The 25,735-nt window shown below is 57.3% G+C and overlaps 12 protein-coding genes across 12 annotated transcripts; 5 read left to right on the top strand and 7 right to left on the bottom strand.

Annotated features, from left to right (window-relative positions):
* Window positions 1-93: 93 nt before the first annotated feature.
* Window positions 94-1,347, top strand: MKK02DRAFT_44631 (uncharacterized protein; the record flags this gene model as incomplete). Its single annotated transcript, XM_053093019.1, has 1 exon — window positions 94-1,347. One exon carries the CDS (start codon window positions 94-96, stop codon window positions 1,345-1,347), a length of 1,254 nt encoding a protein of 417 aa, XP_052945709.1.
* A 239-nt stretch (window positions 1,348-1,586) lies between these two features.
* Window positions 1,587-5,440, top strand: MKK02DRAFT_44630 (uncharacterized protein; the record flags this gene model as incomplete). Its single annotated transcript, XM_053093018.1, has 3 exons — window positions 1,587-3,530; window positions 3,582-3,706; window positions 3,760-5,440. 3 exons carry the CDS (start codon window positions 1,587-1,589, stop codon window positions 5,438-5,440), a joined length of 3,750 nt encoding a protein of 1,249 aa, XP_052945708.1.
* Window positions 5,441-5,626: 186 nt separating this feature from the next.
* MKK02DRAFT_33239 (uncharacterized protein) lies at window positions 5,627-9,165 on the bottom strand (the record flags this gene model as incomplete). The annotated part of the gene is made up of 8 exons (XM_053088682.1): window positions 5,627-7,735; window positions 7,788-8,018; window positions 8,070-8,181; window positions 8,208-8,279; window positions 8,326-8,397; window positions 8,429-8,547; window positions 8,646-8,933; window positions 8,983-9,165. 8 exons carry the CDS (start codon window positions 9,163-9,165, stop codon window positions 5,627-5,629), a joined length of 3,186 nt encoding a protein of 1,061 aa, XP_052945707.1.
* A 567-nt stretch (window positions 9,166-9,732) lies between these two features.
* On the bottom strand, window positions 9,733-10,906 carry MKK02DRAFT_36919 (putative proteolysis and peptidolysis-related protein; the record flags this gene model as incomplete). The annotated part of the gene is made up of 9 exons (XM_053089521.1): window positions 9,733-9,837; window positions 9,896-9,981; window positions 10,036-10,171; window positions 10,258-10,290; window positions 10,340-10,370; window positions 10,417-10,504; window positions 10,571-10,697; window positions 10,756-10,820; window positions 10,870-10,906. The coding sequence occupies 9 exons, from the start codon at window positions 10,904-10,906 to the stop codon at window positions 9,733-9,735; spliced, it is 708 nt and encodes a 235-aa protein (XP_052945706.1).
* Window positions 10,907-11,419: 513 nt separating this feature from the next.
* Window positions 11,420-12,663, bottom strand: MKK02DRAFT_27494 (uncharacterized protein; the record flags this gene model as incomplete). The annotated part of the gene is made up of 4 exons (XM_053087354.1): window positions 11,420-11,838; window positions 11,886-12,168; window positions 12,217-12,570; window positions 12,622-12,663. Coding segments are annotated over 4 exons (1,098 nt in total), but the record flags the coding sequence as incomplete, so codon positions are not given.
* Window positions 12,664-13,009: 346 nt separating this feature from the next.
* On the bottom strand, window positions 13,010-14,574 carry MKK02DRAFT_36938 (putative cytoplasm protein; the record flags this gene model as incomplete). The annotated part of the gene is made up of 10 exons (XM_053089526.1): window positions 13,010-13,138; window positions 13,196-13,444; window positions 13,490-13,592; window positions 13,730-13,782; window positions 13,834-13,913; window positions 13,964-14,068; window positions 14,116-14,155; window positions 14,209-14,340; window positions 14,392-14,490; window positions 14,545-14,574. The coding sequence occupies 10 exons, from the start codon at window positions 14,572-14,574 to the stop codon at window positions 13,010-13,012; spliced, it is 1,020 nt and encodes a 339-aa protein (XP_052945704.1).
* Window positions 14,575-14,981: 407 nt separating this feature from the next.
* MKK02DRAFT_44626 (Tat binding protein 1-interacting protein-domain-containing protein) lies at window positions 14,982-16,324 on the top strand (the record flags this gene model as incomplete). The annotated part of the gene is made up of 10 exons (XM_053093016.1): window positions 14,982-15,030; window positions 15,088-15,095; window positions 15,157-15,168; window positions 15,228-15,249; window positions 15,305-15,376; window positions 15,439-15,497; window positions 15,549-15,660; window positions 15,706-15,776; window positions 15,830-15,981; window positions 16,039-16,324. 10 exons carry the CDS (start codon window positions 14,982-14,984, stop codon window positions 16,322-16,324), a joined length of 843 nt encoding a protein of 280 aa, XP_052945703.1.
* A 155-nt stretch (window positions 16,325-16,479) lies between these two features.
* MKK02DRAFT_33236 (major facilitator superfamily domain-containing protein) lies at window positions 16,480-19,054 on the bottom strand (the record flags this gene model as incomplete). The annotated part of the gene is made up of 14 exons (XM_053088681.1): window positions 16,480-16,686; window positions 16,746-16,931; window positions 16,976-17,053; window positions 17,107-17,247; window positions 17,302-17,429; window positions 17,488-17,679; window positions 17,728-17,784; window positions 17,835-17,874; window positions 17,924-18,090; window positions 18,146-18,262; window positions 18,311-18,336; window positions 18,385-18,460; window positions 18,513-18,734; window positions 18,793-19,054. 14 exons carry the CDS (start codon window positions 19,052-19,054, stop codon window positions 16,480-16,482), a joined length of 1,899 nt encoding a protein of 632 aa, XP_052945702.1.
* Window positions 19,055-19,779: 725 nt separating this feature from the next.
* On the bottom strand, window positions 19,780-20,703 carry MKK02DRAFT_26647 (Ctr copper transporter family-domain-containing protein; the record flags this gene model as incomplete). The annotated part of the gene is made up of 6 exons (XM_053087231.1): window positions 19,780-19,825; window positions 19,880-19,980; window positions 20,045-20,117; window positions 20,174-20,383; window positions 20,440-20,531; window positions 20,620-20,703. The coding sequence occupies 6 exons, from the start codon at window positions 20,701-20,703 to the stop codon at window positions 19,780-19,782; spliced, it is 606 nt and encodes a 201-aa protein (XP_052945701.1).
* A 370-nt stretch (window positions 20,704-21,073) lies between these two features.
* MKK02DRAFT_36916 (mitochondrial carrier protein) lies at window positions 21,074-22,541 on the top strand (the record flags this gene model as incomplete). The annotated part of the gene is made up of 9 exons (XM_053089520.1): window positions 21,074-21,162; window positions 21,221-21,267; window positions 21,367-21,434; window positions 21,484-21,560; window positions 21,613-21,744; window positions 21,803-22,002; window positions 22,065-22,187; window positions 22,238-22,395; window positions 22,449-22,541. The coding sequence occupies 9 exons, from the start codon at window positions 21,074-21,076 to the stop codon at window positions 22,539-22,541; spliced, it is 987 nt and encodes a 328-aa protein (XP_052945700.1).
* Window positions 22,542-22,759: 218 nt separating this feature from the next.
* Window positions 22,760-23,935, bottom strand: MKK02DRAFT_33233 (uncharacterized protein; the record flags this gene model as incomplete). The annotated part of the gene is made up of 1 exon (XM_053088680.1): window positions 22,760-23,935. The coding sequence occupies one exon, from the start codon at window positions 23,933-23,935 to the stop codon at window positions 22,760-22,762; it is 1,176 nt and encodes a 391-aa protein (XP_052945699.1).
* A 326-nt stretch (window positions 23,936-24,261) lies between these two features.
* MKK02DRAFT_33232 (uncharacterized protein) lies at window positions 24,262-25,478 on the top strand (the record flags this gene model as incomplete). The annotated part of the gene is made up of 3 exons (XM_053088679.1): window positions 24,262-24,288; window positions 24,367-25,116; window positions 25,149-25,478. The coding sequence occupies 3 exons, from the start codon at window positions 24,262-24,264 to the stop codon at window positions 25,476-25,478; spliced, it is 1,107 nt and encodes a 368-aa protein (XP_052945698.1).
* Between the last annotated feature and the right edge of the window lie 257 nt (window positions 25,479-25,735).

Genomic DNA, 25,735 nt, shown 5'->3' with positions numbered 1-25,735 from the left:
TTCTGGAATAAATTGGCCCAATCCGACGAATCGACTCGCAGCTGCATGCCTGATTGTTGTCTTTGCTTTGCCTCTCATCTCAGCTACACCCCCATGTCGTCCACCAATGAGACACCACACACCGGGTCGCCTCTGGATATGCCCCACCTCCTCCTTCTCACGCTTTCCTACGCGTCCCCACAAACCCTCGGCCGCTGCATGGCCGTCTCCTCGTTCTGGTACGACGCCGCCACGACCTTCCTCTGGGCGCACATCTCTTACCGGGTCAATCGCTTCCTCACGGATCCCGGAGTCACACCCTTCCTGCCTGTACCAAGCGGTGATCGCTTCCAGACACTGCGGCGGGCAAAACGGCGGGCGGTGCGGCATGTACGGGTGGTCGAGGTGCGGACCCACGATTGCGACGAGATTGTGTGCGCGCGTATGAGCTTGCACGGCGCAACACAGGCGGAAAGCGAACAGATGAATGGTGCGGCGGAAAGGGAGGATGGGACGGAAGACATCAGGATGGAGACGGATCAGGAAGTTCAGCGGGTCTCGTACTACCGGCCACCCCACGTCCTCTCCGCGCTTCGGCTGCACTGCGACAATCTGCACAAACCTCGGCCAATCCCGTTCCCCTGCCCCTTCGTCGCCCAGCTGGATACATATACCCTCGTCCTCGTACCTATACGCAATCTCTCGATGGAGCGTCCTCTCCCCTTACCCTCCCCGACATCCCTCCGGAAGCTGGTGCTCCTCCTCATACCTCCAACACAAGCTCCGGGCGAGTACCGGATCGCCGACACAATACCTCCAAGCGTCGAAGATGTCGTTGTCTATCTCTGGCGGAGACATCCCGGGTCAAAATATGACAGCTTTCGAGGCGCTTGGGCGGCGCAGATGGGGCGGATGAGGTGGGGACCGGACAAGATCTGGAATCACTGGTGCAACCTGATCCTGGCGTCGAGTCCCCCAACTACGGACTGGTCTACCGGATCGCATTCGAGGGAACGGAGACGGCGGTATACTTTCGTCGGCACGGGCAGTGTCGACTCTACGTGGCTGGATCTAGCGGACAACCCTTCGCTCGTCCCCACTTTTCCCGGCCAAGACGCAGGGGAAGATCCGGCGGGATACGGGTTGATTCAGGAGAAGTTTGAGGAGGGAATGAGAAAGTGTCTCGAGGCCAAGATCAGGGCCAAGAGGACGCGTCGTGTGGGGGAGGAGGCGGAGGCGGCGGAGGCCTGGGAGATGGAGCTCAAGGGATACCTGGATAGTATGCGGTTTCTGAGCAGGGAGGACTACCTGGCGGAGGGCGGCTGGGAGGGTGAGTTCACGAAGGACGAGGTAGTATACCATGGGTGACCTTGTACTTGATCGTATTAGAGTAGCTGTTGTCTCCATAGCATAGCCAGTTGTCGCATTACAAGCTTTATAGTGCCGGTTACGCATTACGGCATTCGGACGCGGGTGCAACTTTAGCTTGACACGAGTCGCGGGTATCATCACCATCTTCACCTATATCTATAACCGCTCATCTACTCGGCATTCCTAAAGCTCACTCGCTAAGGGAGGCGTCGAGTCTCGCCGTGATGCTGAGCAGCATGTCACCGCTCTCGCCAGCCGCGGGGAGCAGCAGCAGCAGCACAGCGGTCATCACGCCCGGAGTCGACACTCAAACATCCTCATCCCGCTCGACCTCCTCGGCTAGGCGGAAGGGGAAGGGCAAGCAGCGCGAGGAAAGTGCGCGCGACGCGTACACAGACGAGTCTGATGGGGAGGCGACGGTGGTGAAGCGGAGGGATAGCCGGAAGAAGTCATGGCAGCGAGTAAAAGTTGAAGAAGACGCAGACTGTATGTTGTCCATCTTCTTTCCTCTCCGCTTGTCGCCTACACTCGGCGGGCAGGGACTGATCCGTTCAGATCAACCACATCATGACCAGCAAGCCCGCTCGAAAGGCAAAAAGCGGTATCGACCGCCCTCATCCACTCGCTCTGTATCTCCAACCCCTTCCACCTCATCCATCTTTACCGCCCATTTACGCCAGTACGACCTCACGCCCGCTCCCACGCCGCGCCGTCGGTCTAAACGGCCGCTATTACCCCAGTCATCTCAAATATCTGTACCCTCAACCCTACACACCGGCGACGGCCCGGTCTCGCCCCGTCGGCGAGGCAAAAGACGAGTGATGGAATGTGTGGAGATACCATACAACGCGGAGCTCAAGCGTCGCATTGCGTCCGGGGCGTACAAGGATTGGCCGGAGCCCGGACCGATGGCTATCAATCCGGCGTCGTCTGACCTCTCCGAAGAGGAAGAGGATAGGGTGATGGAGAGGGGGAAATCAGCGGTATACGACGCGCAGGAGCAGGATACAGGCCCAGAGGCGGAGATGGGAAGTGGACAGAAGGGTGATCTGGTGAATGATGAGGACGTGGAAGAAGGCGGACAGGAGACGGATATAGCGGAGGAAGAGGACGAAGTGGAGATGGTGGTTCAGGTTGAGCCAAGCTCCACACCCCCTGCGGACGAGCTCGCAATTCGGGCGAGCCCCGGATTTGACGACGGCGCGGAGAAACCTACGGTCGACGCGTGCGATATGGATGGGGAGGATGACGCTGGACGAGTCCCGGATGCTGAGAGCTGCTCAGACGCGGATGGGCGAGACAGGAGAGAGGAGGAGCTTCCGCTTCCGCCTCAGGGCGCCGAAGCCGCAAAGGGCGGGGACGATGAGATTGTGGACGAGGCGGGTAGCGTGTGCGAGGCGGACGGCCTGGGCGCAACCAGTCCGGACGCGACCGAGGCAGATGGCGTCATCATCGTGGTCGAGGCGGTCCGGAATAACCAGCCAGGCACCAACGGGGGCTACGGTAGCGAAGCCGACGCTGAAGGTGAGACGGACACAGAAGACGTCAACGGCCAGGTCGAGGCAGACGATGAGCGGGACCTGGAGGTCAATGGGGAGCTCACGACTGTTGTAACGGAGGATGCTCAAGGCGGATTGGCTGGAGCTGCGGCGGATAGGAAATCTGTCGGGACAGGCGTTGCCCCGCGTCTGGAGACGGAGCTTCTTCCAGTAGAGCAGTCGGAGCTGGAAGCGGAGTCAGAGACAGGCGTTGTGGTTGATCCGGATGTGGACGCGGAGGAGATGCCAAGGGTACCGCCGGATGAAGCCGACTTCATTCCGAGGGAGAAGTCAAAGACGGAATCGGAGGGCGAAAATCATGCGCCGGCCGCCCAGGTCGTGGAGACGGGCGAAGCGCAAGCGGTCCGGCCGGACGAAGTCGACTTTGCCATCGTCGTCGAAATCCACGATAATGACCAGGAAGAACAACACGTCCTGGCAGAACCGGAACCGGCGGACGACCCGGATTTTGCGGACGAAAACACGTCCGAGGGGTTCAGAGACGTCCTGCTGGATACGGTGATAGCTGTCGCATGGCACCCGGAGCCGGCAGTGAAACAGGAGGCGCTCGAGCAGGTAGCTCAGCAGGCGGTTGCGGATTTGGGTAGAGCAGTAGGACACGACAGCAAACCCCTCCCATCAGTGAGTCCAGCCTATCTCCTCGCTCTATTGGGGCTTAGCTCATGATCGCAGATCACATCCAGCTCTTGGTGCCACCACTGTCGTCGGAAGACCGATGATCCCAAGATGCTCTGCAACAAGGCGCTTCGCCGGGGGAAGAAATGTTTGATGCAATACTGCAAATCTTGCTGCAAACGGTAAGTCCTTCTCCCCTCGGTGAATATCCCTAGAAATGGTACTGACAGGCTAGATACGACTTCACTTTCGAGCTTCATTCCACATCATTTGTCTGCCCGCGCTGTACCGATACTTGCATCTGCTCGAAATGCCTCAAGAAGCGGGGCCTACCTCCAGTGGGCGCCAAGCCCAAAGGTCGCGGGAGTCAGGCGTCGCGATCACGGACATGGGCTAGTCCCAGTCCGTCTGAGACGCAGGAGTGGGAAGATTCAGGCGCGGAAGAGGCGGTTTCGATCACGTCATCGGTCGAGCTGGCTTCGACCTATGGGGAGGAGACAATCGTTGCCGAGCGGGCCAGAGCAAGTGGGAGTCAGGCGGTTATAGGCGTAAAGGGAAAGGGGCGGCCGAACGGGACGGCGGCATGGGCAAAGGAGAGGAGGGCGAGTAAGCCGGAGAAGCCGACCACTCCTCACAGTGGTGCCAAGCCAAAGACAACGATATACTCGCCCATCATCCTTAGGCTTCGTATGCCTAAGCACGGCAAGCAATCCCCTCCAGGAGCAAAGCGCGTCAAGGAGGTCGATTCGGACGGGGACACGGTCGGAGGGTACTCGTCTGCCGAGGACGCACCGAGTGCGGCCGGGTCGAGCATGTCGAGTAATCGGTCGCCCTTCCCAAACTCCATCCGTCCTCCACACGACTGTTCGCCTACGGTCATGGTCAAAAAGGCGGCTCCGCTGAGTACAAACGAGTACTTGTCCACTCTCGCTGGCCCCGTCGATGGGGAGGGGGACGACAGATTCTCCTCCTTCGCGTTCGGGGCATCGTCACAACCGGATCTCGCAGATGACGAGGTCGACGGTTTCGTCTTTCCCCTCGAGGGAGAAGACGACCACCTCTTCCCTGACACGCCTTGGTCAACGGGCCCTAGCAAGGCATCATCCTGCACCATCCCAACCCTCGCCGCAGAGTCTAACCCCCTTGCCAGCCAAGCACGGATCGCCCTATCGGCGGGATACTTCCCCGCGGGTCATCGTCGACCCTCTCCAAGCGAAGCCCCTTCATCATCACCCATCCTGGCCGTCCCGCTTCTCTATAGCAATGGGGAACCGGAACTCGGCAGTCCATCCTATCCCTCTTCTCCCGCCGAGTCCGAACTTGGCGATATCCCCTCTCTCGACGCTTGTACCAATAACGACATTCCAACGTATAGCCAGATCAAAGCATCCACATACATACCCCACTCGGCTCCCACGACCGTCCCCACCATATCACCCTTCCGCACGACATCAGCATTTGCGCACACATTTCCGGTTCCCCCGCAGCCGTGGGTCCCAACGTCTGCCCAGACAAACCCTTACATCGTCAACCCTCCACGTACCGACCCGGTACCGTCTCCATCATCGGCTCGGCGGTCGGGTACAGCCTGTGCAAGTCTACCTCAGGCTTTGCAAGGGAACGGCCTTCCCGCCATGTGGGGGTGGATGATGGACACTCCACTCCCGCCGTCGCAGCACGAGATGCCGGTGTCCTCTCGTCATCCTCTGCTGGGGGACCGCCGCGCGGCTCCGTTATCCGTCTCAATACATCCAGTCGGAACCATCACTCCGGCTGTCCTCAGTCCCAAGCGCGTATTGGCGGAGCCGACTGTTTGGGTCAGGAAGGGGAAGAAGGTCTGGGTGGGCGCAGAGGTGGGGACGGACGGGAGAGTACCTGGGAGGGGACGGGCATCAATTCATACTGTAACACCATAGAGTCTAACCATACTCAATATCACACATATCAACACAATATCTATCACCCTATATAGTCACGCAGACGAAGCCAATCATTGTAAATATAGATATGCATAGCAAGCACCAAGAAGTGATGGGTAACAAAGCCGCACAATCAAGACACCCAATCGACACGGACATCTAGATCCTCTAGCTTAGATCCTGCTACCATCCCCCAAATCCTTCCTGCTCGCTGGCGACAATCTCATTCAGCCTCTCCTGCTGCTCCTGCCTCTTTCGTGCCTCCTTCTCCGCATATGTCTCGTTGATGGGTTTCCCACCCCGCCTCTTTGGCGCAGCAGCCAGGATGGCAGTCGCCCAACCCTGCTCCTCGATCTGAGGCGGGATGACCAGCTGAGCCGGAGCGACAGCAGGATGCTGGTAGTTGGTCGGGGGCATCATGTGCGCTGGCTGACCGCCGATAGATGCTCGGTCGGCCCATCCCCGCCGAGGCCCGCCGGGAGCAGTCACACCGGGACCGACTCCGCCAAAGTGGGATCCGAAGCGGGCGCTCGATCCGGCCGAAGAGGGAGTCTCCGATATGTCCGAGGCGGCGCTTCGGTGATTGACGGGAGAAGCGGGCTGGAACGATTGGGAGTGGGTGCTGGGGGAGGCGAAAGATGAGTGGATGGAAGGGGCCGGGGAGGGCGAGGGCGACGTGATGGGGCTGAGCGGCTTGGCAGGCTCGGCCCACATTGACGGCTGGGCTCTGACTGGCGCTGGCTTGGGCCCAAGCGGCGAGTCAGGCGCGAAGGCGTTGAAGCTAGAGTCGAAGGCATTGTAGTTGAAGTTGGGTATCTGTTGATGCGCCAGCATCGAGTGGTCCGCCGGGGGCGAGTATGGCTGCGGGGCCTGACGAGCTGGGGCTGGCTGGTATCCAGATTGCGGGTATCGCGACTCTGCGGCGGGGTATGGACGACCGTACCCGTTGATGCCTTGCGCGGCGATACCGTAGCCGTTTTGGACCGGTGGGGCGGGAGCCTGGAAGGACGGAACGGGGGACGGCTGGGGGTATCGATCGTAGCCCGAGACGGGCGCGCCAGTGGGAGCGGGAGGTCCGCCTCGGCGCGCGCCTAGAGGGACATTGTTCATGCCCGACACCGGCGCCCGCATGCCCATGGGCTGCGACGGGAGTTCGTCCGCGTACTCGTCGTCGACCTGCTCCGACCAAGGGCGATTGTCGGACGAGGCCGCCCAGATGTCCTTCGAAGGCGCACTTGCAGCCGACTGCGCGAGCAGGGCCGCACGAGCTTGGTTCATGGGGATCACCCTGGGCTGGACCTTAGGTTCCTCCCTGATCTCCTCCCGAGGCTCCTCTCTGACCGCCTCCCGGACCTCCTCTCGCGGCTCTTGCTGGCGCTCGTGGCTGAGCTCTTCCCCGTCATGCACTCCACGCACTTCCCCAACGTGATCTTCGTCGATGATCATCCCGGTGTCCTCCCTCTCCTCGCTCCAACCAGCATCCCCGCCGCGGATCTCGTCCGAGAGCCGGAGCTTCGACTCGGCTTTGGGCGTGAAGTCGGGAAGGGAGAAGTTGGGCAGGTCATTGGTATGCCAGCGGCTCTCGGACGTATTTGGGCCCGGCGAGACGACACCTGACCGAGACGGCAGCTCCGGGAACGCCTCCATCCCCGGCGGAACGGGGTCCGGGATGATCTCGCCGAAGCTGAATGGACTGGGCACCTCGACGTGCTCGATCCGATCCTGATCGCCGAGGATCAGACCCATGTGCGAGACCGGCTCCGTCTTTGGGTGCTGGAATGCACTTGGGTCCTCCTCTTCCGCGTCCGAGATGGAGAACACCGGGAGAGGCTGGTCGAGCGCGACCGCCGGGTCCGGGTTGAACTCAGGCGAGTCGGGAAGGGGGATGTCGCTGTGGTCCATATCGACCCACTCGTGATGGACCGGCGGTGCCGGCTCGGGCTCGGGCGGGTCAAAGTAGTCCGGGTTGGGCTCGAACTCTTCCTCCGGTGTGTAGCCCTCATCCTCGATGATGATGGGCTCCGCCCTGCTTGGAGACGCTACCATTGGCTGGACAGGCTGCATAGGCTTGAGTGCCCACTCGAGCGAGGAGAAGGGCTTCTCAGCATCGTCCGCGCCGGAATCATCGGCGACCTGAACTGGGGCGATATTGGCCGGGCTTTCTCTTGGGATCTCGCGAGGGGGTGATGTGTGGAGCGAGTCCGAGGAGTTGGACGATGGAGACGCTGACAAGGGCGGGAAGGCAGCTGCGAGCGCGGATTGGCCACCATGCGCGAAAAGGCTGACCCGGTGCTGCTCGTTCAGCTTTGATGCCCAGTACGCAGGCTATGTGAACACAACTCACAGCCTCCCTGTCCTCGACATTGAAGAACCTCTCTAGACACAGCTCGCAGCCGTACGTCCGTTGAAGATCCGGCAGAGTCGGGTCTGGCTCAGGTGTAAGAATGGTGTCCTGCAGAGTCGGGTTGGAGCTCCGGTTTGTGCCAGAGCCCGAACGGGGAACCGCCAAATTAGGGTTGGATGGAGTGGAGCCTGCCTCAAATCCATTCCGCGCGGGATGGACGCGACGATAATGCTGAGGGTGTCAACTTTTCCGCCCATATCGATTCAGCTGGTTAAGACCTACAATCTTTTGGTCGTCTGGAGTCTTAAAGCGCGGGATACCGCACTTGAAGCAGCCAGCTGCCCAAAGGGGAGGATGGCAGGCGGCATTGTGCTGGATCTCGGTCAGCCTCCGGCTTGTGCGGACAGAGAATCAACTCACCTGAAGAAGCGACACGTTGCTGTCGAAGGTGTGTAGGCACATCTCGCAATGCGAGTCCAGAGGAACATTAAGCTGTGGATCAGCATCTGCCTGGCGACAGCTCTGCGAGACAACTCACAGGGTCGATAGAGGGTGACCGGTCGGTCTTTCCAGCAAAAGAGCCCTCGTCTTTGTGCTTCTTGATCTTGTGCTGTGAACGGTCAGCCCAGATCTTTGCTTACAAGATACAACTTGCCTGATCGAGATCATAGTGATCCTTGAAAGTCTTCATACACGGTATGCAGACCAACGGAGCTGGTGTCTCATTGGATCGGCGGGGGACGGGCTTGGCTCGAGCCCGCTGGCTGTCAGCTCAAAGCTCGTACGACTATCTGAAGGACTCATAGGATTGGCTGCTGCGCCTGATGTCGAGGATGAAAATCCGGACCGACTTCGGACATCGAAATGGGGTGGAGGGGGCCTGGCAAAGCCCATTTCCCTTCGAACTCGATCAATCTCGTGCTCGAGGCCCGCCTGTACGGCTTGCACAGCAACGATATCCGCCTGAGTGACGGGTGCCGCTGCCGGCGCGACTGTAGCAGTCGGGACATCGGGGACATGGGAGACCTCCGGGACGGATGGGAGAGCTGGGACGGCCGAGACAGCAGGCTGGGCCGGGACAGCTGGGGCGCTGGAGACGGCAGGACGAACGTTGATCACAGGAGCTGGCCGAGGGGGAGCGGCCGCCTACAGCGTCAGCTTAGGACCTCGGCAGCAAGAGGATGCATCAACTCACCTTGAAGACCACCCTCTCGGTCCTGCTGTCGGACGAAGCGGAGCTACGGCGTTGCCTCCGCGGGCGCTCTCGAAGCTTGATAGCCGGAGGGGCTTCAAAGAAGGCATCTTTCTCGAGCTCAACCTTCGAGTACCTCCACAGGGACACGAAGGCGAGGAGACCGAACGCGAGTTCCCACCACATACTGTATACAAGTTGATCCCTCTACCCGCATCAAAGTGGGGGAGGGGAAATTAGGGAGCGCGGCGGGCCGGCAGTGGGAGAGATTTTGCGCGGCTAAGTACCCTCGACGATGAGCTTCGATTGGCTGACGATGGGGGACGGGGGGAGGGGGAAGCGGGCCCTCTAATATAGCTGTCAAGATGATGGGCAACGACGGGAGGCAAGCCCGGCTAGACCTTTTTGGGTTGCCCGGCGCGTCAACGCGTGATTGGAACAGAGCCAAATTTTGCTCCCGCGGACAGACACCGTGTGGCAGGTGAAAGTGGGTGCACGAGTAAAGTGGGGGATTGGGACCAGGCAAAGCACTATAGGGAAGGACAGAGGGCGCTTTCCTGGAGATGGAACCGGGAGAAGGAGGATTGGGCTCTAAACTGAAAGCGCGAAAAAAGGCCAGTTGATCGGGCTCGGTACAGCAATTCCAGGTCGACCCCAAAGCTCAAAGTCTTCGAGCTGCAGATCTCCTGAGCGAGCTCGTCACTGCCTGCGACCGCGCGTTAAGATCGCTCGTACTTCTTCCACCGTCATGCATCAGTCTCTTGGGCCGACCGCACTGACGACGAACGCCCGTACTCTCTTCTGCTCTTCGCCTCCTACTCCATCGATCTCCTCCGGCGTCTGGGAGTCAAGATTTGCCTGGTATCCAGTCAGCACGAGCACTTGAAGGCAGTAGGTACTTAGGAGAATCACTCACGCGTTCTCTGTCTGCTCCAGCTTCTATCAGCATGACGGCGACCGCACCGTGTCCTGATTCCATCGCCAGGTGCATTGGTGTGTTGCCTGTCTCGTGAGCCGGGCCCTATCTCGGTGGAAGAGCGGTGGATGTCATCTCACCTGCCCTATCTGCACCATTCAGCCGTGTTTTTGGTCTGCCTTCTGGTGGGTTCAGAAGGATATTGACGAAGGCTGTTGAGCCGGTGGATGCGGCTCGGTGCAGCGGATGTTGAGATGCGCGATCTTTGGCGTTGATCTGTCTTGTCAGCTCACAGCTCTGCTATTCGGAACATCAGCGCCATGGATAGGTCGAACAACATGGACCGCGTAGTAGTGACTCACATCTGCACCCTTTCCTATCAATGCCTTTCCGATCTTAACAGTCAGCACGGCCCTGCTCACGACCCCGATGAGACATGCTTACCGGTGTGTTGCCTTTAGAAGCAGCATAATGTCTGCATCGGTTAGTGATGTCCGATATAGCAGTAGCTAAGCCCTTACAATGGAGTTTGTCCCTTCTCATTGGCAGCATTCGCGTCCGCACCAGCATTAAGCAGCTCATGGACCGCTTCTAACCTCCCACTCGCAGCTGCAGTGTCAGCATCCACAACATACCCGGACTCCGAGTCACGGCATAGGTACAGATAAAGCTCACCTGCAACCATAAGACTCGTCCAGCCCATCGCATCCCGCGCTTCCACATCCGGATGAAACCCCATCAGAAGCTGCATCATCCCCAGATTCCCCGTCGTGCATGCCCAATGAAGTGGTGTCCGCCCATCCTTTCGGACTGTCAGCTTCGAAGCCCCAAAGGTGAGAAGCAGTAAGCGGCAAACTCGCCTCGTCTTTGGCGTTGATCAGCTTCGGATCTTCGGTCAGTAATGATCTGGCGAGACCGGGTTGGCCTGTACACTTAGCGTCCTTTCGCATTTTGATCTGCTCGTTGGATCTCACCTTCTAGCGCTGCCTTATGGAGTGAAAAGCTGGACATAGCTAGAGCGTCGAGTGGAAAGTATGGGCAAAAGATAGGTAAAGTTGAGAAGAGAAGCAACGCCGCGCAAGCTGGAATCTCCGGCAGACCGATGACGTTATGAGCGGCTCTGGCGAGCTAGGCGAAGCTCGTGTGTCATGTTTCATGTCACTGCTCAGGTGTTTCAAGAATCAAGATCTAGCATGCAGCTAAGCAGATCGGATACTGGGTGCTGACTGGGTGACAATGGCTGACTCGTGGTCGATGAGATCCGCACATCGATCTCGAAAGACCTTGGAGAAAGTGAAGCGACACATCGCGTGGCCAACATGCCTCATACTCTTTTTGCCGTGTGTGCAGACATACTTCTAACTCAGCTTTTGCGCGGCAGGACGTCCGAAGCACTCACAAGCCGGGGCGCGATGACGAGCAATCCACAAGGGACATCGCAGACCCAGCCTGGACATCAAGACACATGACTGCATGGACTGCTACTTCCTATCGCTGCTACTTCCCATTTGACCCCGTTTCTTTCTAGTAGACCTTCTTGGTCGCCTCCTCCAGCTTCCTCCCAAACACCTTTTCACACCTCACCGTCTCCTCCCTAACGACCCTCAAAAAGTCCCTCTCATCCGTGTACTTGGGCCTCCACCCAATACTCTTACTCCGATCCGCCCGTCCTCTCGAGTTCCCGCCCATATAATAGCTCCCGCCATAATACTTCTTCATCTCCTCCTCTGACAGCGTGGTCGGCTGTGACTTGTCGCTAAACTTGTTCTCGACAAGCGCTTGCCCGATCGCTTGAACGGCAGCGAGAAGGGTGTACTCGCCCGAAATGCCGAGGTAGTATCCGGACTTGCCGTGTCCGATGTCGCCCTTCTGCGAGCGTTGGTATACGAGCGCAAAGAGGTCGGCGATGTCGCTGATGTTGACGTGAGGCCAAATGTTTGCGCCTAAATTATCAGCACAGGTTGCTACCTCGCGTCGGTTCGGTACTTACCCTTTCCGACCATGCCGGCGACACCTCGGTCCAGAGCGATCCTAGAAAGCGTAGGCATCTGGTCCGAGAAGCTGTTGGAGATCCCCTTGTCGTAGATCTCCCCCTTGGCCTGACCCCAGATCGTCGAAGGAAGGATGATGTAGCTCTTGAAGTCTCCCTTGGCATCGCCCTCGTTGATGGCAATGTCGACCTCCCGGTGCGGGGCAGACGACGGGATCTCCTCCATCGACAGAAGCGCAGGATCGTCTCGTGTCTTGGGCATAGGGTTGAGGTCGGTGTATGTCTAACAAGATCAGCTCAGAGCAACCAATCGCAGCACAAATCGACTCACCACGTCGGTAGGATACTCTCCCTTGGCCTGATCAACCATAACGCCCGTCCCGCTCGTCTGGATAAACAAGCTCCTGTGTCCCGTCTTCTCCCTCCGGTTCTTCATCCCCTGCATCAACGCCTTGATGCTGTCCAGCGCATCCGCGTTCGCAGTGTTGACGATCACCTCGTGCTCCTCTGCCGCCTTGATGAGCTTGTCGTGCTCCTCCAGCGAGCCCTGGAGGACCTTGAGGGTCGTGCCGGAGGGCAGGGAGAGCTGGTCGAACAGCGGGGCCTTATCGGCGGACCGGACGAGGCAGGTGATACTTGAGGGAGGAGTGGGGAGGGAGAGGAGCTTGGAGAGGACCGAGCCTCCCTGGAAGCGTCAGCTATAATGACCTGATCATGGGGAGGGCAGGCAGCTCACGATGTAGCCAGTCGCTCCGAGGAAAAAGACGGATTTGCCTGTTGTTTGCGACGACACTGCTTGTCAGCAGGCTGAATCACTGGCTATTCCGCTCCGCTGTTAACTCACTGATATTTGTGTGTGGTAGAAGTGTATTAGATGAAGTAATGGTATTTATGTGCACTCGATATGGAAGACAGAGGGAGAGAGACTCTTTGTAAGCGCTTGGCTGAAAGTCGTCGACGGTGGAGGCGAGCTGACGTCATGCCGAAATCCGCCGCCGGCAAAGGCAGAACTCCATGCTAAACTCTGTGCTGGTCTATCACTGCAAAGGCTGCTACAGCTATGCAAGTATGAAGCCACTAGCAACAAAGCAGACCAAGGATGAGGCGGTAAGCAGACCAGCAGCCTAGATACTCAAGACTTCTACCTTACCCGCCACACTCCCTACTTCCGGCTCCTCCGCATCCTCATCGCCTTCCGCTATTGTTTCCTCTGATGGCTTATCATACCCATCCCGTTCCTCCTCTTCCGCCCTCTGTCATGGCGTCAGCTACATGTCTCACCCTATCGATCAGTCAAGAAGTCCACTCACATATCTCGCCAACATCCGACTGATATCCCAGTCCTCACCCCCTTCCTCCTCTTCATCCTCATACAGCTCCCCGCCAAAGTCAAACATATCCTTCCCAGTCATACCCGTCATCTTGCCCATGGCCCGCTGTGACGCTTTGGCCTTCTCCATTGCCTCGGCCTCGGCCGCCTTCTTTTCTAATCGGGTCTTCTTCCATGTGGAGAAGGTTTCGGGAGTGACGGGTGTGAGGGGTTGTTTCAGCTTGTGGCGCTGATCATCAGCTCGATTCCCTCTGGCATTTGCAGAAAGGCTCACCTCAACTTCCAGGAAGTCCGCCAAGGATATTTGCTCCTTCTTGGCTTCTTCCTCCGCCTTCTTCTTGTCCGCCTTCAGTACGAATCCTGGTGGTAAGGCATGTCTGTAGCGGCATTTATCTCCTCCGCCGGGCTGTAAGGGTTAGTTATATCCGCATTTGCTATGATTCTGTAGGACATACGCATTCCCAGCTGAGATGTCAGCGTGGCACACCGCGAAGGACGGCAAGATCCAACTCACAACCATCCATACTTCTTATCCTCGATGGCCTGAATAAAGAACTTGCAGACAATCTGAACGGATCAGCTGAGATATCTCTAAGATCGGCAAAGCGGCCGACATACATCTGTCGCATTTGTCTGCTTGTTCTCCTGCTGAGTGACGACTTGCCGCAACTTCTCTTCGTCCCATCCTGCCATATCGTCTGCAACGTGTCAGCCAAAGCACGCCTTCAGCTTGGAACTCCAGGCGTACCTTTCGCTTTCTCTGCCGCTTCTGCCGCCCGCGTGTCCTCGTATATGTTGACTTTTGCTGCTTTCCGCTCGACATTTGGATCGTGTGAGAATTTACACTTGTTCCCTGGGAGGTCAGCTTCTGCTCTCGAACAAGGTCGAAGTTGAGCTGACCCTTGTCACAGTGCCCAGCTTTAAAGTAGACACAAAGCACCTATCCAGTCAGCTACAGCTCCAGGATCCATTTACTGGAAGTGGAGAACTTACCGTCTTTGGATCTGTCCCGAATGCAATCTTCTGCACCTGCGCCGGCCTAAACAAGTCCGCCTCCATCTTCTTCCTAGCTTCCAGCCTCGCCTTCTCATCCAGCTTATCCTGCTTCTCCTTCGCTTTCAACAGCTACCTCCATCAGCTATACTCTCTTGCCTACGCCGCGGAGCTGGATCTCACATCTGCCGGCGACTTTCCAGCCATCGACTGCTGTTTCTGAATAGTCGCGATCGTCTTTTGGACTTTCGCCGACTTGTTCTTATTCTTCATCCCGAAAGTCTATACCATGGTCAGCTCGTCTCCCGGGCAGGAGGTGAGGGTGGCAAGGCGGACCTTGTCATCTTTGACAGCTTTTGGCGGCATATTGAGCTGAGTTTATGGGATTTTTAGAGCCGTCAGGCGGTTCCGTATTGGTTTCTCTGCTGATTTACCGATGTGGCGAGGCCGAATGAGAGCTCGCACTGCTGCTTGTGGGTATGATATGAATTGCTCAAAATATCAGTAATAAGGCGGAGCTGCAGCAGACGACCTTCTCGCTTGACCTGCAACGGAATCAGAAATCACGTGGCCCCACAGCTGCGAGACCGTGGGAAAGTTACCGCGCCTCCACCTCCACCGCGCACGTCCCCTTCTGAGCTCTCAAGCTCACTTCTTCCAACTTCCTCTTCCCTCCATCATCCTCCTATACCCTCACAGTACGTATATCCCCTCTCCTCTCCGCCTCGTATTCTTAAACAACCTCGAAAGCACCACCTATCACCACAACCACAATGCCGCCCAAGAAAGAGCCCAAGGAGAAGCAGATCAAGGGGGATGAAGGTACGTCAAAGCTCACTGGGGAGGAAGGAACCCTGAAGACTTGCTGACTCCACACAGCCGACGAGGTAAATAATCATATTCATAGAGCATGAGCTATGTACTGATACGATATAGCTTGTATTGCAGTACCTCAAATCAGTGAGTCTTCCTTCCCCCTCCGTACGGGTAAGGAAGGCGAGAATGAGCTAACGCGTCAGGTGAACCGCCCATATGCCAGCAGTGAGCTGCCACACTCTGACGCGTCCGTGATGCTGGTCTTAGCTGACATCAACAGCCGATGTCTCCGCCAACCTCAAGAACAAGGTTCCCAAAGCGGCAGCGCAGAAGGTCATGCAAGCTCTAGCGGGTAAGCTGCACACCGATGCATGACGCGATCAACAGCCCTGCGGTACACAGCTGACACTGCAGATCGCGGAGAGATCACTCTCAAGCCATACGGCAAGCAGACTATCTTCGTGTACAATCAGGTATGTCGTCCTCCCCATCCTTCCCCCGACCTGACGGGAGCTGACAAGCAGGACAATCTCCCAGTCATGTCTGCAGAGGATATGGCGACTCTGGACGAGGAGCTCAAGTCTGCCCAGGACTCGCTGAAGGAGCAGAGGGAGCAGTTGAAGGAGCTGGAAAGGAGTCAGCTGATAGCGCACATGACTGCTGCAAGCGCTGACCCTGTAGACCTGGCGGCCGTGGAAGCCTTACCGAAGACACAAGCTCTGCCTATCGCCATCAAAGAGATAGAGGAGCAGGTGAGAACGATCGATCTGTTCTCCTTCCCACTGACCGCTACTGACCATGCCAGAACGCGATGACTCTCCGCACCCTCGCCCCATACCGCAAGAACTGCGACGAACCTCAAGTCCGACCTCTGACGCCCGAAGAGATCAAGCAGATCGACGCCGAGTTTGTCAAGTGGCGGAAGCAATGGGTGGATCGGAGGAGGATGTACAAGATGTGAGTCAGCTTGCGAGGGAGGGAAGCGAGTGCTTCTCATAGAGCTGATCTGAGCAGCATCACGGACCAATGGGCTGAGTCCGGCGTGGGCATCGATGCCGAGTGGCGAGACTGCCAGGGAATCACGGAGGACGACGACGAAGCGATCGCACTCGAGACCGGCGAATTCTGCAAACCTCAAGTAACCGCCCGATCGAACGCTAAATCCAAGGCCAAAGCCAAACCACTCACTCCACCTTCCCGACCCTCATCCGCCGCGACAGCCGTCTCGAAACGATCCCTCAGCGATACTGCGAGCAGTCAAGAACCGGCCAAACCCAAGAAGAAGGCGAAGAAGGCGTAGGCGGGCGGAGAACGGGTCAGGGTGATCGGAGAAGTTATATAAGGGGGACCAGGGGAGGTCAGGGATTGTATCATGTTAACGACCGGTTGTGCATAGTACTCATGTATCGTCTCATGTATGCCCTTCCTTAATCGTGACCGGCATATAATTACTGCTTACATCGCCGTATTCTGAGCCCGCGCAACGTTCAGCGCCCCCGCTTCGGCCCGCTTCCCGCCCTTCCGCTCCGCCTCGGCCACCTTGACCGCGTTCTCCGACTCCTCGAGGGACTGCGTGTCGGGAAGATGAACATTGTTGATCATGAAGATGGAGACGAGCAGACCGAGCACGCAGACACAAGTACCGACTATGACGATTATGCGCTACTCACATCAGCTCATCCGCCCTAGCCTTCTGATCTGGAGCCGGGAAGGAGACTCACCTGAGCCTCATCCTGCGCTCTTTGGAGTGCCTGTCGAGGGAGCGTGTCGAGCCCATACTCAACAGCAAAGCCGAAGGGGTTCCCGTATGCCTTGGCCGCAAGCGCTTCATTCTGCATGTACTCGCTGATCCGGGAGGGGACGATGTTGGTCCAGATGGCGCCTCCGATGGCTGCGCCGATACCGCTCTGGCTCGTCAACTCCACACAGCACTGAGGACGCCGGAACTTACGGAGAGGTAGAATACGATGAGGTAGGCTGCAGTGATAGCTCCAAGATGCTCATGTGGCGCTGCAGACTGGATCACCGCCTATCTGTGTCAGTTGTCGCCCCTCTCGGGCGGCCGCGGACCTAGTAGCTGACCTGGGTAGGGAAGCTGATACACCCGATACCGAACCCCTTGATGGTCTGCACAGCGATAAACTCGCCGACCGAGTTATGGGACTGGCGGAATCGGATCATGAGCCCGAATGCGAGCGTCTGGACCGCGAAGCCAAGGACGATCTGCCTTGTCAGCTTGAGCCCGTCTGCAGTTCGAAAGCTTAAGGGCAAGCTGACGATAGGCTTGATGCGACGAGTGTAGCGAACGACCATCGATGCAAAGATGGCGATGAACGTCGCGGCGAAGGAAGGGACGGTAGAGAGGCGGGTGGCGGTCTTGACGTCTACGCCAGCGGCGACCACGACTGATGCGTCAGCTTCTTGCCTATCACCCCGCGATACGGAAGGTAGTATGCAACTTACAGAAGGTGTTGAGATAGCCGTTGACGATACGTCCAGCCATAGGGTGGATGAGCGCAATGAGCATACACCCAATGACGGTCTTGTTCCGGAGAAGGCGGAAGGGGATGAGCGGGTGGGGGGCGTAGTAGTGCTCGTATAGCCCGAAACCGATGATAAAGAGGCCGCCGAGGATGAGGAGGGCGATAGCGTGGGCTGAGAGGTCAGCTGGAGGGAGAAGAGGGATGAGCAGGAGGGGCTCACGGTCTGACCAGCGGGCAGTACGCGAGTTGGCTAGGGTGATGGTGACGAAGAACATGCCTGACCTGTCAGCTGTGTCTCATCGCGATTTGGGAGGGTTCAAAGCTCACCGAAGCCGAGAACGAAGAGCACAAGACCGATGAAGTCGAGCTGAAGATCAGAAGAACACTCAGCAGCAGTTCAAGGTGATATCGCTCACCTGCCAGAACATCGCCCTCGCACCCTGCTTGAACCGACCCAGACTGAATCGCTCACCCCGCCTCGCCGCGCGAATCTCATTACGATGTGTCCGGGGCGCCCTCGTACCGCGCCATAGGACAAGGATGATGGGCGTCGCCAGTATAGGGGTCAGGATGATGAATATGGCTGTGTCTGTCAGCGGTACACCAACCAGAAGGCGTTGGGGAGAAGGGGGACTGACCGAACCCCCAGCGCCAGCGCCACATCGTCCGATTGTTCTGCAAGAACGCATCGACGACGTCGCCTGCGACCCAGGTATTGATAGCCCCGGGGATGGAGGGGAAGATGGTCCACCAGTCTGCGGGTCAGCTTGGTTCTTATCTTCACAGGGGGTGAGGGGACGTACATCGGTTTCTCAGGCTCGAGATATCACTGCAAAGTCAGCCTCAGCAGCGGCAGCAGATGTGGCAGTGGACATACGAGATGATGATGTTTTGGAGCAAGAAGAGACCTGTGATGCCCAGGATATATATCGAGTTACCCACGGCGAACGTCACTAGATGATAAGCTCTCTTCACCCATGTAGATCCAGGCAGATATGAACTTACCGATGTTGTTTGACGAAGCAACGATGATATAGCCAATAACGTAGAAGACTACACAGCCTATATAGGCGTTGACTCGACCAAAGACGTCCGCAAACTTGGCGATGGGCGGCTGGGACATCGCTTGGAATACGGCAGTGACGGTGTTGATGGTGGACTGGAGGGCGTGGACGCCAAAGCTGGCGGAAACGGCTGTCTCTAGGAATCGGCCAGATGTGGATTGGTCTATACATCAACTTGGAGCCCTAAACTATTGGACAGAGTGACGCAGGAGAGGACGTACTGAGGGCCAAAGTATAGGCGAGAACCATGAACCCTCCATAGAGAAGAACGAGATACTTGGTATTGATCCGAGCTGCTAGATACTCCATCTCTACCACCCCCTTGGACTTCTCCTCGATGAGCGTATCGCCGGCCGAGGAGGCATCTTCGAGCGAGTCATCGTCCCGAGCTGGTGAGCTGGCGAAACGGTCCTTCTTCTCCGTGATGGGTGTATCGGGGGTCGAGTCGCCTTCGCGTGGAAGGTGGGGGATGGCGGTGGACATGCTGAGCGCGGTGTGGAGGATGGCTCGCAAAAGAAAGAGAGGAGCGGTCTTATATACCCTGCGATCCCCTTCCTCCCGAGAAATTTCGAGGGCGGTCCTCATGGGCTCATAGCGTATTCGTCAAGTCGGCCGAAATTCAGCTCCACATCGAAGAATGAAACAGATATTTTGGTCCTCCCGCCAAGTGTCGAAGGCGTAAGACGAGAGGAAGCCCATCCTCTCCGCCTTCTATGGCGTCGGATGTCCCGATGAGGGCAGGGAAAGCCACTAGCGCGGATGGGAGGAAGGGCATATTATCTGATAAAGGGCGAAGGGGGAGCGGAGCAGGGTTTATCTGATAAGCGAGCTCCGCCCGGACGTCGGACGGCATTCCGCGCGCATGCCGTGCGATGCCGCGTTGGTGCTTCGGGTGTAAAGCGGCCGAAGAGATCTTCTGGAGTCTTCTGGTCTTGTGAGCTCTCATCGGTCTCGATGCAATTGGCAGCGCTCGCCGATGTACGGATACGCGGACCCCATCATCCTAGTCGTCGGACTCCACAGTGGAGCTTGTGGCGCACGCTGGAAGCGGAGGGAACCGAGGGCGAGACGCGCCAAACGTGCGCTGGGCCACTGGGCTCATGCGAGCTGTGAGCCGTTGGAAGCTGTATCGGACCTCCGCCATGGTATCGAACAGACTTAGACTAGATACACAAGGGAATATCAACAGAGAGCGAAAGCCCGTGACGTCAATGGCACGCCAGTCCCTTCCCGAAAGCCCCGTTCAATATCGACCTAAGCTGATCAGTCGTGCGCTCGTCTGGCCAAACACCCCGGGCTGGTACTTACCCCACGTCCATATCTCCCTCGTATAGCACATGCCCGACGAAGGCGCCGACCACGATCGAGAGGAAGAGATAGGTGTTGTAGGTCATTGCGACCAGCATCAGCTGCAAACGTCAGCTTGAGTCTTGAGAGCACGACCAGCTGCCTGGACCCGAAAGCTGGACTTACCCAGAATGAGATGGCCACTGATAGCGCATACATCCCGGCTCGCATCAGTCGGATATGGGCGCTCAGCTTGACACTGCAGCCGTCAGCTTTGTACGGCGGGACCATTCGACTGTCCACCAGCCAGCTCACATTCCAGCCCTACTGTTTCCTCCGCCTCCCTCTACCGTCTGATAGCTATTAGGTATAGGCAGTATGAGGCTCTCTCTCCTGCTTTCTCTCCGAGCAGCGCCTGCCCCTCCTTTGTCGGCGTTGTGAAGGGCATAGGCGACGGTGGTGTCGAATTGCTTGATATAGTGGAGGAGGGAGGAGTAAAGGATTGAGATAACCATGACGGCGAGACTGCAGCATAAGCTCTGGGACAGCGCTGACATATGTAAAGCTGAGTATAGGCTTACCAGGATATAGCCATGGTCATCCAGCCTCGGATATGCCAGCTCGAGAAGACGACGCACACGTCCTCTACTTGATTGTTCCACAGCATATTCATCTGGAGCTCAGCAAATATTCCGTTCACTTCGTTCTCCTCTCTTCGAATATCTCTACTACCCGTCGACCCAAGAGCTTGCTGGACTCACCGAACACATGGGCATGTCCCCCATCGGCATATCGCCCATGGGCATTCCGTGATCTCCATGATGGCCTGAATGTCCCGAGTCCATGCTGTGCAATCAAGCTTCAGCTGAATGACAGGCTGAATACAGCTAGTCCTCAATGATGTACGGGCCGGCTCTACTTGGGTCTTGTATGACAGAAGCTGAAGAACACGAGCTGCACGCTGCAGACCGATGCCCGAAGCCAGGTCCGGCTAAATCTCGGGGAAACCTCCCGAAGGTTCCGGGGCCACTTTCCTTCGGTCCGACTCAAGCGTCACTGGAAATTATCGATCTCTCCCTCGCTTCTGCCTTTGTCCCTTGTCCAAGTCGACATGAGATGACAAGTACAGCTCCCCCTTCCAGAGTGAGCGTCCTCAGTGGCCGCTGAGTGTCTATGAGAGGAGTAACGATGGTGCTGATCCCCTAGGAGCCGGAAATGACTGGTCCAGACGAGCCGTTGATCGTCGAAGCCAAAGCGCCGGTCCATCATCCGTATATCGGCTTCGCGGCTGGACTATGCTCTGGGTGAGCTCAAGACCGGAGCTGACTGATGCCTCTCGAAGAGTACGAGCTGATGGTGTAGGTGGACCAAGCTAGTGGTGGGGCATCCCTTCGATACCGTCAAAGTAAGTCATCTTCAATGTCCAGGAGGCTCGTAGCTGACCTATCAGACTAGATGTGAGCTGCTCGGCCTCCTTGACCCATACTGACCCTTACTGACGACCCAAGTACAATGTGCGCCTCCGGGGACGTTCGGTGGAGCTTGGCACTGCCTCATAACGACAGTCAAGAAGGAGGTGAGAAAAGCTGCAAATCACAATTAGAGCTTCAGCTGAAGCTCTGCAGGGACCAAGAGCGCTGTATAAGGGCGCCTCAGTACCGGCTGTATCATGGGGTATCAGTGACTCCATGCTCATGGGGAGGCGAGTTCTACGCCGCCCGATCGTTTTCGGCGCAAACAGCTGATGAGAACAGTCTCCACAACTACCGAGCCTATCTACGGGATAACGGCTTTGGAGAGCACGACCCTACTGGCGCATCTCCAGACGGCAGAAGATTGAGTATATTGGGACACACAGTAGCCGGTCTGTTTGCAGGATGGACAAAGTAAGCTAGGTCTTCTGTGTATCCGACCTGGAACAGAGCTCGAGCTGATGGTACGCAGTGCGGTCGTCGCCCACCCTACCGAAACGATCAAATGCAAGCTACAGTTGCAAATAGCTCAAGCCGACAATACGCCAAAGCAGTTCAAGGGACCTGTAGACGTCGTCCGGCAGACAGTCAATGCGCAGGGAATAGCGGGGATGTGGAGGGGTTTAGGGGCGAGCTTTATCTATCGGAGTAGTTTCTTGGCGATGTTCGGAGGTGAGTTGTCCTTCAGCTAGACTTGGCGACGCATTGTAATCTAAGAGAGCTGACGTGTGCAGGATTTGAGGTCTTTAATCGGTTATTCGCATCTTGGGACGGAACGAGCTGGGCGATGAGCCAAGGAGCGGCAAACTTCCTCGCCGGTGGATTGGCGTCAAATCTCTATTGGGCAATGGCACTGCGTGAGTGGTAGACAGACCTCGTGCAGGGCGCTGTAGCTGACATGTCGCAGCACTAGACAATATCAAGAATCGGATCATGACAGACTCGGTCACGAAACCTCGATATCATGGTGTATTTGACGCGTACAGGCAGGTATGGACGGAGAGTGGGAACCCAAGTAAAGGGGTCGTATGGAATGCTTTGGCGCGGACGAAGAACTTTTACAGGGTGAGTCCGCTCCGTTGTTATTGTTCTGGCGCAACGGAGCTGATGGAGTATAGGGTGCGGTCCCGGTTGTACTGCGCGCGTTCCCGACGAACGCGGCTGCGCTGGCGGTGTATGAAGCTGTGATGCGGTATTCGAATAGCGTGTAGCCTAGAACATAGATTTTTCTAATATCTGATATCTTCCCATCTCTTACTGTCTATCCGGCTATATGTCGACTTGCGATTGCAAGCTGGTCTGAGCGCGATTCATTACCCAAAACATCGCCTTGGGCCGGTCACCAGCGCTGGGGAGAGGCTATAGTGATCGATGAGCTACATGTACTGCACTACAACGCTATGGCTCATCAGGTCTGCTACGGCTACACCTAAGTAGCCGAACCGCTCCCTACCACCTTGGCCGCCTTCTTCCCCTTCGCCATCGCATCACGAACCCGCTGCTGCTCGGCAGACCTCAACACCCTCATCTCGTCCGGCGCCAGCTCTCGCTTGCTCTCGGGTCCGTCCAGGTAGTCTAGGAGCGAGACGAAGTGGAGCCGATCCATCACCGCCATGTCCGTCCCGCTCTTTGAGATTGCCTCGGTCATCTCTGCGCGTATCGCCTTGGCCCCATCCATCCGCTTCCCCTGCCCGTCCGAATGCCACAAGCCCGAGGACGCCAGCCGTTCCGCACCCACTACTGTCCAGTTCCTGCCGCCTACATCGCCGCCGTGAATGAGCCACTCCGCCAGTCCCACAGATAGAGCTGGAAGAGTGACGCCTTGCGGGATCCCTGTCGTGTTGTGAGGGTTGGACGGCATTGCCGTGAGGAGGAAGACGATATCGGTAATGTGCGGGGGAACGGTGTGGTGTATGTGCTGCGCGTCTGAGGGGTGCTCGATGGCGCTTGCGAGAGGATTGATGCAGAGGAGTAGGCGGTTGAGAGAAGGAGGGAACGATAGACCGCCGGGAAGAGGGAAGATTGGGGATTGGTTGATATGGTCGATCCGTAGTGTGGTAGGCGTGAACATCAGGTAGAGTGGGCAGGTATGTGACGGTGGTGTCTCCGTAGCATCTTCCGGCCGGCTGTGACTGTTTGCCCGCGCAGCGTGTAACGGCGACCGATCCTCCCTACAGAGACCCCGCCGATCAACCTGCACCGTCCGCACCATCGCCACCTGCTCGCTCCGCACCATCCGCGGCGGACACGCGTACGCGGCGTGCGGCATGATCTTGACCATCCTCGCATACTGTGCCAGCAATCTCTGCATGGGCGCAGAGAACCACTTGACCGCGTCCGGCAGGTCCCGCCGCGATTTGATGGCCCTGCGACTATCGTATGGATCGAGGGAGGCGCAGGGCCAGCGGATATCGACGATCTCTGCCAGGAGGTACCGGTTGACCTGCATGAGCCGTGCGAGGGCCTGGTCTGATGCGTAGAAGAGGATGAGGGAGAGGATATCGGTGTGGAGGATAGGGTGAGGGGCGGGTGGAGTGATCGGAGGCTGGGGGCTGTACATGGCCAGACTGGTCAAGTCCTCGATCTCCGTAGTCATTGAACTCATGTGGATACAGTCTGGCCTGTCAGCTTCTTATTCCCGGCTCTTTCAGTTCGTACACTCACCTGGCCTTGAGCAGGATGTATGAAGGCAACGCAGAGAAGTTGCAGAGGCTAAAAGACGCCGCCGTTGATTGATGCGATCTCAGTGACGTAATTCTCATGCTTGGGCTTTATCTGAAACACCACCCAAATTTGATTCCGAGCGAGGCGAAACTCCGCATTCCTCGTTCTTACCTTCACTCAACCAATCCCTCCCCTTTTCTTGGTATCTTCAATAAGAGGAGTCACCCCATCCGCACCAGGTCCCAGACAGTCAACCAGGTACATAGGATGGGTGTACTGTACTCCAAGCCAAAGGTGAGTGTTCTCAGTGTAGAAATCTGTCGCTCGATCGTCCCGGAAGGATCCCATTGTGACCGCTGCTGATACGCATAGGGGGACGACATGGGAGACGGCATGCCAACCCAGAATATACACGACGATCTCTCCCAAGCTCTAAGCCCTGCCAATCCTCCTCCCCATCCTATAACAGGCGATATCCTCCCCCTCGTCCTCGCTCACCTCGGACACGGCGATCTCGCGCGATGCCTCCGGGTCAATCATCAATTCTTCGGTTGCGCCGGCCGTTTGCTGTACAAGGTCATCGAATTTCACCTCTCTACCTCGGAACAGCCGAGTTATGCTCCAAAGCTCTTCACAGGCATACGTGCCAATCGGTCTCGGTACGAAGCGCTGAAAGCCTACCTTGGCGGCGGTATGGCAGTCCCATCCTCCACCAAAATGGAGCTGTTGTCGTTCACCCAAGACCTCCAGTACGCCGTCCACCCCCTTACCGACTGCATATTTCACCCTGTGACGGATCTCCTACCCTCTCTTGTCTACCTCAACATCTTCTTTTCTAATTCCCGTCCTATTCAGGGCGCCACCTGCGAATGGTCCTGCCCCATCCTCGACTCGATCGCTCCAACGCACATCCGCATCGTGGACGGCCGTCTCGTCCGCCATCTCGAGCCCCACATACCTCTCGGTAGCCTCTTCTATTCCTCTATCCAAGAAATTATCATGTACGTCGAGACGACGACTATCAACGGATCGGACGCCGACCGGAGATTCTCTCCATCGAGTGGCCAGCGTCTATGGCGCGTCTCACGCTCGTCCTCAACCGTCAAGTGGCGTCCTCTTTCCGTAAATATGATGACGACAATCCCCACGAACAGAACGTCCTCCCGGTACTCGCAATGACCGAGAAGGAATCGGACGGAACCGCGGAATTTACCTACTCGGTGGTCCACCATCTCCTCGCCGCCGAGTGGGTCGGCGCCAAGATGACGGTCTACGTCTTCCAGGGCCTCGTAGGGTTCGTCGTCGGTCCGGACGATGAGGGAGGCAGGGATCCATGCGATGCTAAGGGGGAAATATTCAGGCGGGAGATTTTCGGCGGGTGCCGGGAAGGGCTAAGGAACCCGTTTGAAAAGGCGCGAATGATGCTCGAGCTGGTACTTCGTCAAGGCCTGAATCCAGTCGTCAAGGGGCGAGCCTTTGGATAGACACTCTTCACAGCGACCCTCGCATGCGGAGACCATCTGTAGCTCGTCGTACGTCCGTGACTGTTCCTCGGTCAGGTAGACGGGAGCGTACCTCACTTCACCGTCTGCAGTTTCGGTGAAAACGTAGACGATTGGCTGATCGCCGACAGGATCGGAAGCGGCAGTCCGAAATACACCGCTCTTGCTCCGATGTGTCGATGGGTAGGCGGTGGGCCGAAGATCAACGAGGAGGCGCACATGCCAACATTACATTTCTT

Source organism: Dioszegia hungarica (genome assembly GCF_025882075.1).
Source record: "Dioszegia hungarica strain PDD-24b-2 chromosome Unknown MKK02contig_8, whole genome shotgun sequence".
In the NCBI taxonomy this organism is placed as follows: Eukaryota; Fungi; Basidiomycota; class Tremellomycetes; order Tremellales; family Bulleribasidiaceae; genus Dioszegia; species Dioszegia hungarica.
Note: the sequence above shows the minus strand (reverse complement) of the source record. Positions and strands in the feature narration are given on the sequence as shown.